The 20,897-nt window shown below is 46.0% G+C and overlaps 2 protein-coding genes across 4 annotated transcripts in view; both read right to left on the bottom strand.

Annotated features, from left to right (window-relative positions):
* Positions 1–1,710, bottom strand: part of TRPV3 (transient receptor potential cation channel subfamily V member 3) — a 27,794-nt gene extending 26,084 nt beyond the window's left edge. For both annotated transcript variants that reach the window (XM_011359817.1, XM_011359818.1), the window contains exon 1: positions 1,592–1,710. In XM_011359817.1, the coding sequence (XP_011358119.1) occupies positions 1,592–1,710 (119 nt within the window). The remainder of the gene's footprint in view (positions 1–1,591) is intronic.
* A 5,494-nt stretch (positions 1,711–7,204) lies between these two features.
* Positions 7,205–20,897, bottom strand: part of TRPV1 (transient receptor potential cation channel subfamily V member 1) — a 22,385-nt gene continuing 8,692 nt past the window's right edge. The window contains exons 10-15 of one of the 2 annotated variants that reach the window (XM_011359815.1): positions 16,566–16,731; positions 16,088–16,154; positions 13,381–13,703; positions 12,273–12,400; positions 11,523–11,638; positions 7,205–7,494 (exon numbers count right to left, since the gene is read on the bottom strand). In XM_011359815.1, coding sequence (XP_011358117.1) covers positions 7,322–7,494; positions 11,523–11,638; positions 12,273–12,400; positions 13,381–13,703; positions 16,088–16,154; positions 16,566–16,731 — 973 coding nt within the window. In that variant the 3' untranslated portion in view covers positions 7,205–7,321. The remainder of the gene's footprint in view (positions 7,495–11,522; positions 11,639–12,272; positions 12,401–13,380; positions 13,704–16,087; positions 16,155–16,565; positions 16,732–20,897) is intronic. The other variant, XM_011359816.1, reaches the window with a different exon arrangement.

The following is a 20,897-nucleotide window of genomic DNA, read 5'->3' as shown; positions in this document are numbered from 1 at the left end:
GTCTCCCCACCAGCAAAAGGGAATGTCTTTTGTTCCTCCTTCTCCCCACATCATAGTTGTTCCTGTGGACCCCATGATTCTAATACCTCTCTCACTGGTCTCCTCTTCTCCATCCCTGACCATGCAGACTCAGACCTCACCACCTAGGCTTCCCAACAGCTTCCCTTCCAATCCATCACCCACAGAGATTACTCAGAGTATCCTTTTCAAAATGCAAATCTCACCATGCCCTCCCTTTCACATAAACCCCTCTGTGATTCCCCACTGCCCTCAGTTTTGTTCAATCTCTTTAACCTATTGCCAGTACCCAGCCACAGTGGAACTCATCTCCCCAAACTCCCTCACCCACCCAGCACTTCAGCCACATGGGACTCCTCACTGATCCCTGCCCCAAGCCTCTGCTTGGATGCTCTTTCTCTTCTTCTCCACCTGCCATCATCTGCTCTACCACTACTTCCTCCAGGAATTGCCCTGAGACTGCCCACAGAATCAGAATGACCTCAGGCCCTGCCCTGTCTAGTTCACCCTCTCTCCAGGGCACTTCCCACATTCTCCTTGGTGCCTCTCTCACCAACCAGACTACAAGCAGGGGCAGGCATTCTCTCTGTGTGTGTCCCGGTCTCCCCAGCTGGGGCCCAGGCTCAGGCCTGGTGCACAAAAGACCTTGGTGATTATTACTCAAACCAACCGAAGAGAAAGCACCAAGCTTACCTCTGGCCCAAGAGTGGGCCTCAGATAGGAACAGAGGAGGCCAGGCAAACAGGCCAACCTAGACCAGGAGGCCTGCCCCAGGGCCAAGGGAAGCACAACTGGGATGAAGGAGGAGCATTCCAGCTTGAGAGGCGCTGAAGAGGCTGAGGGGTTTGAGAGACTGCTGTGGAGGCAGCTCAGAGGCCAGGTGTGACCCTAGGGAAATACTCTCCCTGCTCCTGCCTCCTCCTTGTCCCCAACTGAGAAATGGTCATAACCATCCCAGCCCTGCACAGTCCCCAGGTGCCCTGTGGAGTGATGATAATTATGACGATGATGAAGATGAAGCTCAAGATACAAAAACGCTATCAATGCCATGGGCTAAGCACTGACTTTTGGCCAGTTCTGAGCACTTTGATGGCATGATCCCAATCAACCATCATCTTATGAGTTGGCGCCTTTGCTGGTGTCCCTGTTACACAGGTGGGGTTAGAGAGTGTGAATAACCTGGCTGGGCACATAGTGAATGTGTGTGAAAAGTACCCAGTAGGGGGTCCGGCCCACCTGGAATTTCCACCCCCCTTTTGCTCCCTGTCTCAAGGATGGCTCTAGTAATCCCTTGCCTCCCCCAGGAGTTTTCCTGAGTGTTCCCACCTCAGGGCCCCCTGACCATTCCAGGGAGGCTTCCCTGATTATTCTAGTTATACTGACCTCCCTAGCTCAGCCCCCTGAGTTTACAATGTTTTTTCCCCACCCCATGCCCAGTTATACATAGCTGGGCACAAGGCCTCCATACATGAAACTGAGACACTCAGGTCCACCCAGGAAAAGTCTCTCTGAGGGTCGGCCCGAGAGGCCACCTTCACAGTATAGCACTCAGGCCTGAGCCTGCCAGTCCTACCTCTTCTTAGTGGGGGTGATCTCTGCTGGCCTCTTCTCCTGAAGGATGGCAGGGTTCCCACTGGGAATGGTGGCTTTTCTGCCCATGAGGGGCATCATCTCCTTGGGGTGAGCATTCATGGCTAGAAAACAATCATAGCACAGATGTTCATGTTGAGGGGACATGGAGGAACTTTAGGAGGCTTCTGACTTCCTAGGATGGAGAGCTCACTCTCTACTTTCTCAGGCTACCAATAATTCTCAGGGACAGGCAGAATGTCTCTACAGCTTCCCCTGCTTCCTACTCCAGCACTCCTGTTCCTGTGGGTCGTAGGAGAACCAGGAGAACTTCCAGGTAGATCACTTTGCCTTTCACCTTCCTCAAAACATCATCTCCAGCCCCACTAATCTCCAGGTGAACTCCTGAGAATAAGCTTTGCTTCCTCAATGTTTCTCTCAGATTTTGTGTTTGGAGTGCTCCTCAACATAATAGGACTGGCTATCCATTTTTCTAAATAAAGTTGTATTGGAACACACGCGCACACACACACACACACACACACACACACACGCACACGCACACGCACACACACAAACTTGGGTTTTTGGATTTCTCAGAATCCTGGTGGTCCTGCAGCTAACACACTGATCATTTCTCTCTCTTTCTTACCCACACAAAGCTAAGTGTAACCAGACTCATGTCTGTCTGTTCACCTAGAAGGAGAAGCTGAGCCCCCTCCCCCAGAGGCAGAAGACACAGCCTCTAGGTCTAACCTGCTTTATTGATACTCAGTATGACTGACTCCTGTATTAAGCAGGTGATGCCAGAAAGAGAGATTGATACACCTTCCCAGGGGACTATGTGGAGGAAGGGCAATCCAGGCAGAGGGGACAGCCTGAGCAAACACAAGGGTCAAGAAAGTTCAGCAAGTGGCAAGGAGCTGGTGTGGGTGGAAAGCCTGGGTTATTCATGGGGAGCCCTGGCAGCAAGAGGCTCAGGAGCAGGTTGGGAGGGCCTGGAACAGCAGTCAGGAGCTGTGGCAGATCCCCAGGGCAGTGGAGGACATGGGAGGGCTTTGAGTTACACAGAGACGGCCACCTTAGAGAGAAATGGCTGTGTGAGGGACCAGGGAGACCAGAGGCCGGGGGCCAGGAGGAGACTGACTGCTGGAAAGGCCATCAAGATGTGGACCGGTGGGCTGGCCTGTAATACAGAGTGAGATGGCCAAGGGAAAAGACTGTATGGACAGGAGGTGACTCCGCAGTTAATGGGAGCCATTCTTAGCTTGAGTGGCCCTCAGAGAGCTCCCTCAGAGTCATGGAGGTTGCAGGGGTTGGGGGAGTTCTGTAAGAAGAGCCCAGCTGGGTGGGATGAAGCTGAGGCCACTGGTGATCCTGCCCCAAATAGGATAGCTTCCTGGAGGAGTATCTGGAACAAGTTGTCATCAGACTGGAGTGAGGATTGGAAATGAGACAGCCTCCACTACCACCCTCCTCCCCGCCCCCCACACACACTAAAAGTGAGTTGCCTTGGGAGAGGAGTCATTCTTGGAAGGCCTTTGGCCCCAGGGTACATGAACCTTGAGGAAGGGCCCTGAGGAGGGGCCTCAAAGCCAGACAGTGGAGCAGCCCATTGAGAGAAAATCATAAGCAGCCAGAGGCACAGAAGTAAAGGCCAAGAGTGAAGGAGAGGGATGAAAGGGATGTCTCTCACTCCTCCCCAGGCCTCTGTTTTTCATTCCATGAAATGGGCTGAGTACTCCCCAACGACCCTACATCTTTCATGCCTGAAAACTGGCTATTCCATCCACTCTGCCCTGGGCCCATTAGTGTGGGGCAGTCCTGGGCAGCTGGGTCAGGGGAGGGGGAGGAAAACTCTAGACTGAGGCTGTGGCAGCTGTAATTAGCTAGCTCCCTGAGTCACCCTGTAATCCCTGCATTCTCACCTGTGTTCTCCCTCGCTGTCCCAGCATGCCTTTCTCTAGATCAGGCTTCCTCACCTGGAAAGTGGGAGGTTGTGTCTCCCAAGCCCTAACACTGACTGGAATGGCCTTTCTTGGGAGATGGACTAGGCCCACAGCCACAGGGAGACCACATGCCTGCTGGCGCAGAACCTGTGGGATGTCTGGGCTCTGTCTCTCTCAATCTCTGGGGCCACCTCACCCCATCCTGAAGTCCTATCACACTCCTGCCCCAGAGAGCCACATCCCTGGGACCTGCTGAGGAAGACAGGAGTCTTACCTCTGGCCCTGGACAGCTGTGAGAGTTCTGCCTCTCCCAGATCCCAGATCTCAGGGAAAGGTTCCTGGGCCCATCAGAACCTATGCTCTCTCACACTACCTGTGGCCAAGAGCTCAAGTTTAGCTTTGTTTCCCCTGCTCGAGGCCCGTGCTCCCTCCCAACTTTCCCCTCAAGACCTATCAACACAGGGCAGACATGGTCCTGAAGACCCCTTAGATCCTCTTGCTAGGCTCACCCAGGGCCTTGAAAGGCACTAGCTGCCTATGTGGTAACTCACCTGGTAAGGTCTGAGTGGTAGTGGCTGTCCTTGCTCTGGGATCACTGCATGTTCTGGGCCCCAGGCCCCCCAGAGGGACTGTGGCTGAAGTGGCAAGAGGCTCTCATCGCAGGTAAAGGGATGGCTGGAATGAGGCTTCTGAGGCAGAACTGGCTGGGCCACCTGCCCTCGGCACCAGGCAGGCCACACCCACCAGCCACAGCTTCAGCGTGCACCCGCCCACGTGCCCTGCCTGAGTCACTCCATGCCCATAAAGCAGCCTCGCCCTGACCCAGGAGAAGGCGGGGAGGCAGCAGGTGCCAAGGCCGAAGTTCTGATCCCAACTCTTCCCTCTCTTGGATTAGATGCTACCCATTATATATATATAGGCCTCAGTTTCTCCAACTGAGAAATGGAAATTATAATGCCTACCTCCCAAGGATGCTGTGAGGAGTCAAAGAGATCCGGCTGGTGGGAAGGCTTAGTGAACCATCAGGTATTCTGTCCTGACCCCAGGAGGCAAAGCCACTGCCAAAGGCTGGCCTGGGTGACCCAAAGGCGTCCAGCCCCAGGACTTGGTATCCATCCTTCAAAGTCTGGGATCAGGTATCCATCCTTCAAAGCCCTCAGAGACAGAAGAAATCCCCATTCAATGCTCCCACCAGAAATTATGGACCTTGGTGTCAGACAGCCTCACCCATTTCTGGCTGTATGGCCCTGAGCAAGTCATTCTCCAGAGCATCAGTTTCCTCATTTGTAAAACGTGCATAATAAACTCACCTTGTCAAGTTACCAAGCTACCGTGGGAACCGAATGGGAGAACTCACAGAAAGGGCTAGAACAAGTCCCAGAGGGCAGAAAAAAACTCAATAAATGGTGACAGCTATTAGCTATTATTGTGTTTGTTACACTAATTCCTTCTCCCAGAAACTGCACTGGCCACCTGTATCAGGGAAGACTCTGTGCCCTCCCTCTGGCTCAGGCTACAACAGTGAAGGGGGTGGAGCAAGGCTGAGATGGAGCTACCTGTCTCCACGTCACTCAGAAATTGCATGTTCAGGAATTGCACACCTGTTCCCGTGGGCAAGATGAGTCTGGGATAGAATGGGGAAACCTACCTATCATAGATTCTGGGTTGTGGCTCATCTTGCCTCCAGGCGATGGAGTGGAGCACATGGAGACAGAGAAAGATAAAGAAACAGTGACAGAAAAAAAAACAACAAAAAAGAACCTGACTAGTTGCAGGTATGTTCTCCTTAAACCACCTAGTTTCACACAAAACGTTGTGATCATTCATCTTACAAAAATATACCCACAAGATTCCTTCCAGCTCTGAGTCAGATGGCAAGTTGATCTAATTTGCAGAAACTTACAGATATCCCATATCTACACGACACTTTCTGAGGAAGGCCTACATATAGGTTAAGCAAGAGGTTCCAGGCCCACAAAAGGAAGCAAGAAGCTCTCACATCTCCCTTTTGACCCTGGGATAGGCTGGCACACCCAGCCCATGCTCTGCCAGGAAGGCCGGGCCTACACTTCAGTTCTGAGCTTTGGAGTCAGACTGCCTAGATTCAGATGCCAGCAATGCTGTTTACTGGCTATGTAACCTTACTAATTGTCCCAGCCACATTTTTCTCATCTATAAAATGGAGCTAATGATAGCTTTCCATTGGCTGCTAAAAGGCTTGAAAGATAAAGCACATCAAATACCTCGTATAAACGTTCAATACATTCTGGCCATCAGTATTCCTCCTCTATGCTCATTTGCTGTGGTCTGGCCACAGCTCACTTCACACCTTGTCAACAAACTCCTGTGCTCCTCTGTCAGGCTTCATATGTGAGGCAGATATGACACTGGGGAACATGGAGGAGGGGGTCCCTCTTCTGGTGGTAGAGCTGAAGCCCCAGCCTCAGCTAATGTCATCCGTGTTTCCATGAACTAACATCCAACAATTCCATAACTCGGCAGCTCATTCCACACTCCACAGAGATTAACACACCACCACTGATGCCTGGGACAGCTCCTCTGGATCATTGTTTTTTGAATTCTCATCCATGAAGCTGGAGTCAGAAAACTTTTACGCAAAGAGCCAGATAGTAAATATTTTAGGCTTTGCAGGCTATTCATTCTCTGCTACAATTACTCGGTTCTGCATTGTAGCATAAAAGCAATCATAGACAGTATGGAAATGAATGGCCATGCTGTGTTCCAATAAAAGTTTGTTGACGAAAACAGGTGGCAGGCCAGATTTGGCCCATGGCCCATAGTTTGCTGTGTATGGTAGGTGTATGCATGAAGGAGTGCCTTCACCCATGGATAACAATTAAAGGGTGACCGAGGCTCCTGGTCGCATGGGGTAGTCCATACACACACGTGCACACATGCAAAGAACACACACATATGCATGTGCATGCATGTGCATGCACACACAAACACACACACATTTGCACACACAGACTGCACAGAGCCAATTAGCTATGCCAGCACTAAGTTCACACTTGATATGATATACATATATATATGTTTATTTATTTGATGGATGACAGGATGGATAAAGGTAGAAGTATGTACTACTATAGTGGGGCAGGACTATGCTCATTACAAATGGAAAATTATTAAAAAAATTCTTGCCACATGGCTTTGGGACATTGGTCTGGACTTTCATTTGAATAGCAATAGAGCTGATAATTTTGGAACTGTGATGTCTCATGGAAGGATAAAGCCACACTGAAAAAAAATGATTCTGGCAGAGCTGGGAATGGAATCAGCTTCCCTACCTTCTCTGAAGAGTAAACATCACCCCCAGACTGCTCTGGTCAGGAGAGGCAGCAAGCACAATGCAGAAAAGGCTTTCAGCATTTTATATCAAGGAAGAGTTTTGTTCTAAATAGCGTTTTCCTGGGCTTCATGTACTTTTACTTCAAGTAATATAAAATGGAAGAAGACAGGGGCACCACATATGGCCAAGTAGAGATTTAACATTCACGACGTTTAATAAAGTCAGAAAAACCTTGAAAGCAAGATCCTTTCCTGTTAGCAGATCCACCTGGGGATAGGAGGGTTGGATGACTATCTCTTCCCATGCATCCATCAGTGCTTCCCACAGCTCGTCCAGTGCAGTCTAGGAAGGCACCTGGGCAGGCGCGAAGCAGGACAGGCTGCTAAGAGAGCGTGGGTGCTCCCTACACAGACTCCAGTAATGGTGTGTTATCCTAAATCCCACAGTGTTGAAAGCTCCCTTTGGGGGTTCCTCACTTCTCCCCTAAAGCAGCAGGATCCTTGAAGACCTCAGCATCTTCTGGCTTGAGGGACCCTGCAAAGTGCTTCAGGTGAACTTCCTCAGGCTGGGCTGGCTGCCTTTCTCGCATACTTGCATCTCTTAAGAGGGGAACCAGGGCAAAGTTCTTCCAGTTTCTCGCTGAAACTGAAGGGTAAAACATCATTACTGCCTTGGCTGCAGCAAAACAATAACAAACATTCATTTGTTGGCCTTACCAAACTCCAGATAAAAGGAGGCCCAGGCATGTTGAGGCACCCAGATCAATGCCTCTTCTTTCAGCTGTTCAAGGAGCCATGTCCACTCCGGCAGCTCCTTAAATTCTCTTCCTCCACCCCACCCTGACCTGTTTGTGGCCTCATGAGGGCCCATTGTTTGCCTTTCTTCTTTCCATTTCCTCCCTGGTCTACACAGAGCAATGCTAGGGCTTACCCTGTGAATGGCTCCACACCAGGTCAGGTGTAGGGTGAATGAAGACCAGCCAAAGAATCAGGATTTGGGGTCCTGATGAACAATGGGGTCCTGGGAACAACGCCAAGGGAATCACGGTGACACTGAGCCTCAAATGGGGATGTCACATGTGGCCCGTAATTCTAGGAAGCTACTGAGGAGGGCCCAGTTGTCACCCTCACAGCCACCTACAGCCCTTGGCTACCTTAGAGAAATGACAGGCAGGCGGGAAAGCTGTGTATGGTCAGCCAAGCCCTCTGGTTGGCCACACCTCCACACTCAGGCCACGATTCAGGCCCTACTGCTGATCTCCAACACTAGTCAGATCTCAAAGGCACCAAGAATGCCAGAGGCTGGGCCCACTGTGACCACTCCAGATGAATTGTCCAAATCCTAGTGTTTGCAATGGCCTAATCCCCAACTTGAGTCTGACGCCAAGCACCAGTGGCTGATGGAGGATCCCTTACGAAGCCCAGGCGTAGAAACAAGAGGAAGCCATGGAGAGACAAGCCAGGTGCTCACTGAGACACCATCTTCTGGCTGGCTGGGAGGTGGAGACATCCAGCCTCAGGTACTGCTTGGCCCAGCTCCAGCTCCAGGGTCCTCAAAGTAGATATGGAGTTCCCAGTGCGTACTTCCCATAGTCTTGAGGCTGAGACCCCCTCAAAGCCCCTCATGTGCTCTCTCTAGGTCATCTACTAACCACTTCTCCCTGAGCCCTTCATGCATTCCCCTACTTCTTCCCAATCGCATGTACCATGTAGATAGGGAGAAGTGTTTGTTATCTGAATTATCTGACTATTCATACTGAAGTTTACACTGTTATAAAATTGTATAGGAAAAAAAAATCCTCAGGAAATATTTGCTGAGTAAGTATAAGTATGAAATCAGGGAGCCTCTAACCCTTCCCCATCCCCACCCCAATAAACATGAATGCATACATCACTGCCATCAGGTTGATGTCTTTGTTAATATCACAGTGAATGTGCAATGTTATAAACATCCAACTATGTCATGCAAACATAATGTAAATCAACTGCAAGTTGAAACAGCAAATCTTGTAAAATATGTGAGATTTCATGAAATCAATAAGAATAATGTTAGAAAACTGCTCAAATCACATGCCAAACCATCTTTAAAAGACTGTAACAAAGTAGACCAGTTAACAATTGAAGAAGAGATCATCGATAAGAAGTAAGTATGAAATGATACAGGGAGTCCTCCACTGAGAATCGTGGGGGAAATTATAGGATTGCAGGAGGCCCTTGGGAAAACTGATGAAGCCCTTGAGTAGTTTTCCAAAAGAAAGCCTCTTGATAAAATATATGCAGCAAATATATGCCATATGTTTTCAGGCATAAGATGACACAGGCAGTGAAAAACTACAATACCTGAGAGAAGTGAAATTCACAAGGTGAGACCCTTGATCACCCTGATGTTTGGATTAGAGGCAAGTTCTCTGACTACAGGGAAGTGAGCTATAAAATCTAAGCAGAGCACGGAAGTGCTTCTGAGCTAAGGAAGAAGAGATCAGAGGTTTGGGTAGCTGAATCAACTAGAGCCTGTGGGACAGAGCATGGGAGAACAGGAAGAAGGAAGCTAGGGGGTGGAAGTCCAGAAGTCTTTGGTGTGGGGTTCTCCCAAGTCTTTGGCTGAGAGCTAGGCTATGATTGCACAGGGTGAGAATGTATGAGGCTTACCAGAGAGAGTGGCCGCTATGGGGTTGAAAGTAGGACAGAGATGCTAAAAACCGAGCAGTACTAAGAGATCTTGGTGATCCAGCCCAGCCAGAGTGGAGAGACCGCCTTAACATCATTTTTCTACTCTGAGGATCTAGACAAAATACTAAAAATGCCCTACTTACTTTGCATGCCCTAGGGTAAGGTTTAACTTAAGACCCACTCAACAAAGCCTGAAAACAAGCCCTGACAAGCTCTTCAGTGGAAAGTTTAGAGGCTGAATCCCACAAGTTTGATGAGATTGACAAATATCTTGTAGTGTCTACAGATCTACCATAATTAAGGTTAAAACTAAACCTACACAAGTTCAAGGTGATTCGTCAGTAACTGAACTGCCAACTAGAACAAAAATTCAATCCAGAGTCTCTACAACATATTATCCACAATGCCCAGCATACAATTAAAAGTTATTAGATATGCAAAGAAACAGGAAAATGTGACTCATAGTCAGGAGGGAAAAAGGTCAATAAAAACTGACCCCAAGATGGCCCAAATGCTGTATTTAGCAGATTCGGCAGACAAAAAATTTAAAGCTGCTGTTATAAATATTTTCAAAGAATATATATTTATAGTCTTAATGAGGGAACAGCTAAAAAATCTCAGGAGAGAAATGGCAACTATAAAAAGAACCAAATACAAATTTTAAAACTGAATAGCACAATACTTGAAATGTAATATTCACTGGATGGGCTTAATATCAGTTTGGAGATGCCTGAGGAAAGGGTCAGTGAACTTGAAGACAGATCAATAGAAATTATCAAATTTGAGAAACAGAAAAAAAAAGAAGAAAAACAAACAAAGCCTCAAAAACTTATGGGACAATATCAAATAATCTAATATACATGTAATTGTATATTAGAAGATGGGAGGCTAAAGCAAAATATATATAGTTTCCCAACTCTGATGAAACATACTGATGTACAGATCCAAGAATCTCAAACTCCCCAACAGGTGTAAACAACCTAATATCAATCAATAGATAAATAGATAAATAAAATATGATATACTGTATATACACATATGATGGAGTATTACTCAGCCAGACACAAAAGGATAAATATCGTATGATATCATTTATATGAAGTACCTAGAATTGGCAAATTCATAGAGATAGAAAGTAGAAGAGAAGTTACCAAGGGTGGGAGGCAGGGCATGTAAATAGGGAGTAATTGTTTAATGGATACAGAGTTTTTCTGTTTGAAATAATAAAAAAGTTTTAGAAATAGATAGTGGTGATGGTTGCACAACATTGTGGATATAATTAATATAACACCTAATTGTACACTTTAAAAAATAGTTAAAATGGCAAATTTTATGTCATATATATTTTACCACAAATTTTTAAAAACTAAAACGAATTAGTAACTAAAAGAATTAGTAATTCAAAATGTGTTCAGTATAAGCTAGATTGGCTTAATTTTTAAGTAAATATCTTCAATTAAACCTTTAATTCAATGTCTACTGTTAAATATTTGTCATTAACTGGTAAAGGACTTTTTTTCTGGTAGTGATTTTCCGCAGGACTTTTCCACTCAAGGTGTACCCTTTACTGTCCCATTCCTCCCTCCTCTGCCTACCTGCTCACAAGGTGAGTGTTCACATGTCCCTGTTTGTGTCTCTAAACCTTTCAGGGCTGAGCATAGACTCTGGGTGTAAGGAACAGGGCAGAGGAGACAGGACAGCCCACAACAAGGCTGGCCATCCAGGTGGATGGATGTGGGCTGAGCTGCTTCCTCTGGGTAATGAGGACAGGTGCCTGGGCCAGGGTTGCTGGCAGAGCCAGCATGCATGGGCACACAGAGCAGTCAGCTGTGCAGGCATGCGTAAGAGCACACAAGAGTGCCCATGACTGAGTGTATGCAGGTGGTTGACACTTAGGACTATTGCAGCACCCAGGTTGTAGGGTGAGGAAGGTCTGCAAGGAGTGGGGGATTGCAAGGCTTTATCTGTCCAGCATGCCATGGCACCCTTCCCCTCACACTTCACCTCGGCCTGACCGTAGAGAGAAGCTCAGGGTGCGCTTGATGCCTTCACAGTTGCCTGGGTCTTCATTGATGATGCCCACATTGGTGTTCCAAGTGGTCCAGTTCACTTCATCCACCCTGTGGAGTGAGGAGATGCGGAAGCAGAGAGCTGGTGACCTAAGAGTCATGCCTAGCTTCCCAGGTCAAGGGCTTGGCCTCACAGGCCAATCCCAAGGAGCCCACAGACCAGGATGGGGAGACATAGCTGATGGGGGAGAGCCAAGAGGGGCCTGCCTTTTGGATACCACCTCCAAAGATGTCTTCTCTGATCACACCATGGGGCCCAGGGACTTTAATATTGGATTCCTGGTTCTGACCCTGATCACCAGGTGACCCCTTCTGGACATCTCATTTTCAAGTATGTAATGTCTGGGTCCCACCACCTGAGATATAAGGTGGGTCTGCTATGCCCACAAGTGAACACTGAGGCAGCTGCTGTACCTACAGCTGGCCTTGAGAGAGTCCTCTATATCATGACTGGCCCCAAGAGGCCCTGAGGCAGGCTTCTGTATCCACAACTGGCTCTGGGTGAGTCTCCCATGCTCCCACTAAGCCCTAGAATAGCCCCTGTACCTATAGCTGGCTCTAGGTGAGTCCCCACAGGTAAGCCCTAAGGCAGGCCTCTGTACCAGCAACTGGTTCTGGGTGAGTCCCTAATATTCACAGCTGAGCTCCTAAGTTCCTCAGGCTTTGATTCCTGCTTGAGCATTACCTGAAACACCATCTGTAGTCATCTTTGCCATCAGGTGTGTACCCCACCTGCAATAGTTTGCCTGAGCGGAAGGCCTTCCTCATACACTTAAGGAAGCTCTTCTCCGTGTCCAGGATGGTGATGGCTCTCTGTGGGAAGATACATAGGGTGGGGGGGCAGAGGGCTCATCCAGGCACTGCCCCTGGGTGCTAGTGCTGGCTACCAAGATCAGCCTCTCCAGGGTCTCTCCCAGGCCCAGCCCCTCCTAGTAGGACCTGCAGTGCCCTCTACACCAGGCTTGTTTCTGCAGCCTGGTGGGCGCATCCTCCATGGAAGCTCAGCCCACCTAGCCCCACATCTGCCTAGGCACTGCTGGTGAGTGGCAGCTCCTATGAGCGATGTGGAACATATCAGCCCCAGACCCTTCCATGAGGAGTTCATGAAGAGGCAACACAGTGTAGAGGTTAAGAGCAGGACAGTGGGCATGAGACTGCCTGGGCTGACTCCTGGCTGGGCTACTTATTAGTCGCTTTTGACACAGATACCTATCTTCTCTGCCTCAGTGCCTTCATCCCAAAATAGGGAGACTGATAATATCTGCCTCATAGTATTATTGTGAGGATTAAATGAGAGTATGTAAGTAAGACACTTAGAACAGTACCTGGCATAGAGTCGGTGCTACTTAATAAGCACAATACTTTTATTATTCATTGAGAAGGCAGAGGTGGACAGAGTGGCTCAAAAATGCAGCTGTCAGGACCTGCCTCATATTAACTGCACCCCTGAGTTCTGTCTCTAGGGCCCACCCTAGATCAAGTTCTTCTGAGACGGGCACCACATGGATGGTACTGAGCCCTCCATCTCCTCCCTTTGCGGGCTGCCCAGCCCACAGTAAACACCATGTCTATGTGTTGTACTGATAACAAGCTGATGACATTGGGCAGGGAAATCTTGTGGGGAGGAGCCAGAAGGGAGTTGACTGAGGGAGATGCTGCTGCTTGATCCTCCAGGCCTGGCTGGCCTTTTGGCCACCTTCTCAAACCCTGGAGGGGCCCATGCACCCAGCTGTTAAGCAGCAGACAAAGCAGCCGACACCCTCCTGCTGCACACACCCCACCAAACCACACACCTGCAACTTCCAGATGTTCTTGCTCTCCTGAGCGATCTTGTTGACAGTCTCACCCATGAGGGCAATGAGCATGTTGAGCAGGAGAATATAGGTGAGAATCACATAGGCCAGCAACAAGATGATGAAGACAGCCTTGAAGTCATAGTTCTCGGTGAACTCCAGGTCACCCATACCGATGGTGAACTTGAACAGTTCCAGACATGTGGAGTACAGGCTATTGTAGGAGTTGTCAGGTGGCCGGCAACTAGGCCCCCGCCACCTGTGCAATGAGGGCTCAACCGACATGGAGTCATTCTTTCCATCCTCAATCAGTGTCACCACCGCTGTAGAGCATAGGGAGGGAAGGGTGTGGTTGGATGGAAGCCAAGACCCTAGGTCCCCTGACATACCCCAGGATGGGTCTGCAGCAGAAACACTGCTTGGCTATGTAGCATATTTTTGTGAATTTTTTTTTAAAAGCACTCCTTTCTTCAAAACTACCAGAAATTTGTCATAATATACTATTTTGTTACAATAAGAACTTTGTCGTCATCTGCTAGGAAAAAAAGTTAAAAAAAATATATACAAATCTATATGTACCATGTAAACACAGCCAGCTTTTGTGCAATATACAACCCGCCTAATCTTACAAGTCAGCCCTGGATCCTCATTCACTTTCTCAGTCACACACTCTGTTTGCCTGTGCCTCTTAGAGGGTGGCCCAGGGCCAGCCCATTCCAGAACCATGGGGGCTAAGCATCTCAGAGCAGATTGGCCTCTTGCTGCATTCTGCATTCTTCTGTGGGAAATGTAGTCTGGAGCCTGAGAGCTTCTGTAGCAGTTGTGCTCCATATCCAGTGTATCCACTAACCCACTTGGCCTAATCCCTTCCTATGGCTACTAAGCCATGCCTTCAGACAAGAGGCCAGAGCCCATGGTGATTCCTGACACTCCAAGTTCCTAGTCAAAGCTGCCCATAACTCCCAGACAGAGAAATTGAAACAGGCTATAGGGTGGGGACAGGGGAGGGCCATGTGAACTATGTAACTGCAAGACTCAGATGAGGATCAAAGAAGACCCAGATGCTCAAAAAAATTATATCAATACGTCAAAAGAGCACAGGAGATAGCTGGAAGAGGCTACCAGTGATGATTTCTCTGACAATTTGAATAGCAGTCCCAACCTTTTTGGCACCAGGGACCAGTGCTCCTATGAGAATCTAATGCCTGATAATCTGAAGTAGAGCCGAGGTGGTGATGCTAGGTGATGCACTAGGGAGCGGCTGCAAAGACAGATGAAGCTTTGCTTGCTGGCCTGCCACTCACCTCCTGCTGTGTGGCCCGATTCCTAATGGGCCATGGACTGGTACCAGTCCACAGTCTGGAGGTTGGGGACCCCTGAATTTGAGCATCAAAATAGATGATGATAGTAAGGAGTTATAACCCAAGTAACAAAGTGAAATCCACAAAAACAAAAACAAAAAAGAATCTATGAAGCTATACTTATGTAAATAAATAAATGTAAGAATGGAAAGCTCTTCTTTACAATAGAATACCAGCAAATAAATGCAGAAGGAATGATGGAGTTAGAATATCAGCATTTGACAACCATTGGGATTAAGTAATTCAGGTGCAAATAAATCAATCGATGGATGCCAAAAAGATTGGATAAAAGTCTGATGCAAAACAGGATGTTTACATAGCTCAAAGCATCTCCTCACAAATTACTTATCAATCACAAAATGAAAGGTAATAACTTGGCAGTGGAAAAATCTGGCAGATGCACCAAAACCAAATAATCAAAGTTATCACCAGAAATGGACAAACAGGCAGTGTGAGACTCCTGATACAATTCATTGAGGAAGATATACATTGCTCCTTTGATATTCTGACCAAAACAGCATACCTGAATCAAATTATGAGGGAATTGACCAAAATTGAGAGATAATGTGAAAACTGGCATTTACTCATTAAAAATGCTAAGGTCACAAAAGACAATGAAAGATTGAGGAACTGCTCCAGATTGAAGGAGAATAGAAAGGTATGACAATTGAATGTAATGCAAGATTTGAGATTTTCATTTCTATAAAAGACATTATTAGGGCAATTGGTGAAATGTGAATAAGGTTGGTATAGATTAGCTAATAGTACTGTATTGAGGTTAATTTCCTGATTTTGTTCATTATATTGTGTTTATGTAAGAGAATGCCCATATTTTTAGGAAATACATACTGAAGGATTTAGTGGTAAAGGGCTGATCATGTCTAATCATAAACTTATTCTCAGGTTTTTTAAGTGTGTGTAGTGTGTGTGCGTGTGTCTATGTATATGTGTTTGGTGTGTAGCAGGGGAAAAAAGTGATTTAAAGATGTGGTAAAATTTGGGGAATCTAGGGAAAGTGTATAGAGAGTTATCTGTAATATTCTTGCAACTTTTTTGTAAATCTAAAATAATGTCAAAATTAAAAGTTAAAAAAAAAAAAAACCTTAGCCAGAATGCAGCTATCTTATAGGCAAGCAGCACTTCTTACCCCAAAAATTACTAGAAATGCTTTATGAAAAACATTTCCAGGTTCTCCTGCTCATTTTGGTGTGTTCTTTGTCCATCCACTCTGGCATCCGCAGACACACACCCAACTGGGCCCCTCCCCACCCAGTCCCTGCAGAGTCCTCAGGAAGCTGAGGTGAGCAGGAGCCCTTCCTCCCACCAGCCCTGACCCAGCTCATTACCTGTGGAAAACCCGAACAAGAAAACAAGGTAAACAAACATGAAGCGACACAGGTCTCTCAGGATCATCTGCAGGAGAAAGCAGGCTTATCAGAACCAACTCCAGGCCCAGGTAGGGCTGAGGGAAGAACTGGGACTATGTCAGCCTAGGGGTTAATCTTGAGCCCAGGTGGAATTGGAGAACATGCAGAAAGGTTTGGTTTCATGAGAGAGTCATTCACAGCTCCTCCATGGCCTGTATTTTGGTGGGAGAGGGGACCTGGTGTGGAGGCAGAGTCAAGTGTTAGAGAAGCCCCCAAACCTGAGTCACAGCCGGATTGCCTGATTCTTGGAGAATTAGCTGGGAAAATGGGTCTTGAGCTAAACTAGCAGCACCTCCCCAGATAATACAGAGGATGGATAGAGTTTGTGGGACCGAGTCTCAGACATCCATAAGGTAAATGGGCTCTATAGAGAATCCACTTGGGCCCTGACACCCACCTTCTCAATCATGACAGCATAGATGCCCATCTGCTGGAAGCCACGGGTGTAGTAGAGCATGTTGGTCCAGCCCATGGCCAGAGAGAACACCATGGAGGCCACGTACGCCTTGAGGTGGCAGAAATACAGCACCACGGTCCCCAGCATGAAAAGTGACTGCACAAAGCTAAGGGTGGAGGGACAGGAAGCTCTGTCTAAGGTCACCCAGAAGGCCTGGCACCCCCCCTAGACAGGAAGACCCCACTCATCTGGGCCTCTCAGAGGCACAGACAGCAGGCCAAAGTGGGAGCTAGGGCTGGCTGTCCAGCCTCTTTTATCCCATGATTCTCAGTGGGAGCAACATTGCCTCCAAGAAGGATCTTATTCTCTATATACAAAAAGCACAGATATAAATACAGTACATAAACAGCTATACAGTATATATGTGGTATTAAAATTTCACGAGATGGCCAATCAGAAAAAATTGTCTAAAAAGGCAGTAATGAAAAAAAAGGCTAAGAAACACTGCTTTAGCCCCAGAAACTTTCCCGCTCAGTCCCCAGGAAAACAGCCTGATGGACAACGGAGAGCCTAGGAGGGCCTAGGCCCATGAGGAGGGACAAGCATGCTCTCCTGGGAAACCACAGGAAGAGTCTGCTAGTCACACCCTCAAACTCAGGAGCAGAGCCAGGGAAAATGTCCTCAGCCTCTTTCTCCAGTGGAGGCTGCCCAAGTCAAAGTCCCAGACAGGATGGAGAACATTTGGATGATCCTATGACAGGGTCTGCTCAGTGATCTTTATTTACTTATTCATCCCAGGCCTCCTTATTCAGCATGGCCTCCTCCTGAGAGTACCCTCAGCTGCATTAACATGGAACACCTCACCTCTCATGTGTGTGAGAGAACCCAACAAAGAACTGCTACTGTGTTGATGTGAGTCTAATGAAAACTGATATCAATACAATGGCTCATCAATTGGAGTTCTGTTGCAAAGAAAACCCTCTACATTTGCAGAACCTTGGCCAAAATAAAAATGGAAACCAATCACAATAGGTAAAGAGTTGCCTTGGGTGACAAACGGAGTCCTCGCATACGAATTTTGGAAGCTGGGAAGCAGTGGATAAATGGAAACTAACCTAGTGGACCCAAGAAGGCCAAATCTGAATTGTAGTAAAGAAACCTGAGAACCAACTCTTTTAATCAAGGAGCCTCAAAACACTTAGGGACCTCTGGAGGGGAGGGGAAGAAGGACCTAAAATATGGAAGAGTGGAGGTTTTGTCTCTGAAGAGGATAAAACAGAGGGTCTTCGGACCCAGTTTTATCAAATATCAATGAAAGCATTGGTGTTTACCAAAAACAAGAGATCATGTGATTTTTATATACTATAGATTACAGAAAGCCCTCTTCTTCACTCAGCTCTCAGAAAGCCAGCAGCCAAACTTCTTCCTTCCTAGTAGGAGATTGAAAAGATGCAATAGATTGACTTTGGATATTCTCCAATAAATGGTTTATCTAGACCGACCTATAGTGAAGCTCAAAATCTATAAACCTCATTCACACATTAAGATCTTCCAAGCATCTTTTCTGTCCTTTACTCTTACTCATGAGCAGACATCAAAGATTTCCAAATAGCTTGAGGATAGTCTCTAATGTGAAAGAGAGAACAAAACAAGCAAATGAGAAACAAGCAAATAACTTGGAGGAAAGGAAAACTATGCAAAAGAAGAAAAATTTACCAAAAACTATTTTAATAGCCTTAGAGAGATAAAGGAAGATATTGGATCCATAAAAAAAGAATAGAGTGCTATAAACAAGGAAGAAACAGAATTTTTTAAAAGAGCACTTAGAAATTAAAAATATAACATCAAAAATAATAAACTAAATAGAAGGATTGGAAATTAAAGTTGATTTGAATCTCCCAAAAAGAAGAGCCAAAGATAAAGAGATAGAACACAAGTGAGAAAATATAAGAACTAGTTCAGGACTAGGTCAGGAGGTCTACATGAATAATAGGGGTTCCAGAAGAGAGATCAAGAAATAACTCGAGAAAATATACCAAAAATAAAGGACACAAATTTCCAGATTGAAAGAGTCCACCAAGTGTCTAGAACTTTGGATAAAAACAAACCCGAATCAAGACACAAGTTTCAGAATACTAGGGGGAAAAAAGAAGATACTATAGATTTACAAAGCGAAAAACCAAAATAGGTCCTAAAAGAGGATCCAGAATCAGAGTGGCTTTAGACTTGTCATTTATAATATTGGAAGCAAGAAAACAATGGAGAAAAATCTTCAAATATTTGAAAGAATGTTACATCCAACCAAACCATCAATCTAATGCAAAGGAATAGTAAAAATATTTTCAGATGTGCCAGATTTAAAAGAAATTTTACTTTTCCCTTTCCCACTATGAGGCTTCGTTCTTTGGTTGAGGATGCTCTCCCCAAAAATAAGGAAATAAATCTAGAAGGAGGAATATGTAGTGTTCAGAAAATAAAAAATGCAACTCAGGAGAGAAGCAAAAAGGGTCTCCAAGGTGCTAGTGAAAAAGGGATGACACCTTGGAAGTACATATTGGAGCAACATGAGTTAAGAATCAGCTGTCATCACTGTGCCCTCTATCATTATGCCATCTTTTTCACTAGATGAAAATACTGAAGGATGTGCTCAGATAAAATAAGGGAGGAAATCAAGAAAGAGACAGGAACTCTAACCTGGGAGGAAAGCAATGAAAAGTTCCAGAATAACAGCTAAGCAGCAGAACCAGAGGGCAACCAGCCCGGTTAGAGAGAACAGTGTTCCAGGAACGATCTCTCAAGAAAAAAAAAAAAAATGAGGGATCCGATCAGCCCGGTTAGAGAGAACAGTGTTCCAGGAACGATCCCTCAAGAAAAAAAAAAATTGAGGGATCCGATCATATAATTTATGTCATTGATTTTGGAGGAAAATTGTACTGAGAGGCTTCAAGATAAATGGGAAGAATTAACAATGAGTATGGAAAAAACTAAACAAGTGAAAACAAAATAACTATTAGCCTTAGGAGAAACAGAAAGAAAAGATATTGTGAAGCTCAAAACCAAATAATATTTACAGATACATAAAAATTTAAATACTAAATACTGACTTAAAAAAAATTATTGCAAACCATACTAGAAGGCTAGAGGAGGGGAAGCAAAGGGCCAGACAGTATAAGGATGCTAAATCCTCATCTACCTCATCAGAAGAAAGAACTAAAATAATGGGAAGCGATTGTCCCTGGGAAAGAAGATTGCAGGGAATGGGAAGAGTTATGATGGGGAACTCCTATATTGGCTATAAGCTTTTTAGTACTCTTTAAATTTTTACCAATTTATATGGGTAGCTTTGAGAAATTAAATTTTAAAAAAATTAACATGCCCACAATGGATCTTCTTAAGAATAGAATCAAGTTTATTGTTATAACACTCTGTAGGAGAACACTGCCTTTCTTCATAAAGCAAATTGGCATTGTGCTAAACCTATAGACCCTACCCTTGAATTTTCCCTTTGGGGCTAAAGCGTAAGTCTCTCAAGATTATGTAAAAAGATGGGGTTTACTAGTCCTAGGGACAAGCTAGCTGAAATAGGGTAAGAAATCAACTTCTTGCACTTGCCAGGAAGAAAGAGAGAGATCCCAGGAATGAAGGAAACAGAGTAGAGGTCATGAGTTGAGATCCCAGGAGAAGGACCCTTCCCTGTCTGAAGGCCCCTCCTGGGAACCTGGGCCCCTCAAGGGAACCTCATAAGGTTCTAGCTTATTTTATGAAGTTTCCCTGTGAAGTTTCCATGTGACATCCACCTTGTTTTTGTAATTGTGTTTTTACTACCCAGAAAGCAGTCATTCTCAATCAGGAGCAGTTTTGTACCCTCCCTAAGTGGGGGACATTTGATAACATCTGAAGACATTTTTGTTTGTCAAGACTTGGGGACAGGGAGAGTGCTACTGTCATCTAGTGGGCAGAGACCAGGGATACTGCTAAACATTCTACGATGCACAGGACAGCCCCCCATGACAAAGAATTATACAGTCCAAAATGTCCATAGTGCCAAGGTTGAGAAACTCTGCCCTAAAGACTGGAAATTCCTGGAAGGCAGGAACCATGTCTACTTTTTTCTGGTATTCCAGGGCTAATTCAGAGAATGTAAGACAGATGGAAAAAAAAGGATAGAAAAAATGAACAAGGGTATATCTAACTCAGACTATAAACCACATAAGCCTATGAAACAGGTCTGGCATTCCCTAGCACTTGGTTCATACCTGGGACAAAGTAGACCCTCAATATTCATTCACCCATCAAACATATGTTGAGTGCCTTCTATCATTCAACATGTTT

This window comes from Pteropus vampyrus, unplaced genomic scaffold (genome assembly GCF_000151845.1).
Source record: "Pteropus vampyrus isolate Shadow unplaced genomic scaffold, Pvam_2.0 Scaffold50, whole genome shotgun sequence".
Taxonomy (NCBI): domain Eukaryota; kingdom Metazoa; phylum Chordata; class Mammalia; order Chiroptera; family Pteropodidae; genus Pteropus; species Pteropus vampyrus.
Note: the sequence above shows the minus strand (reverse complement) of the source record. Positions and strands in the feature narration are given on the sequence as shown.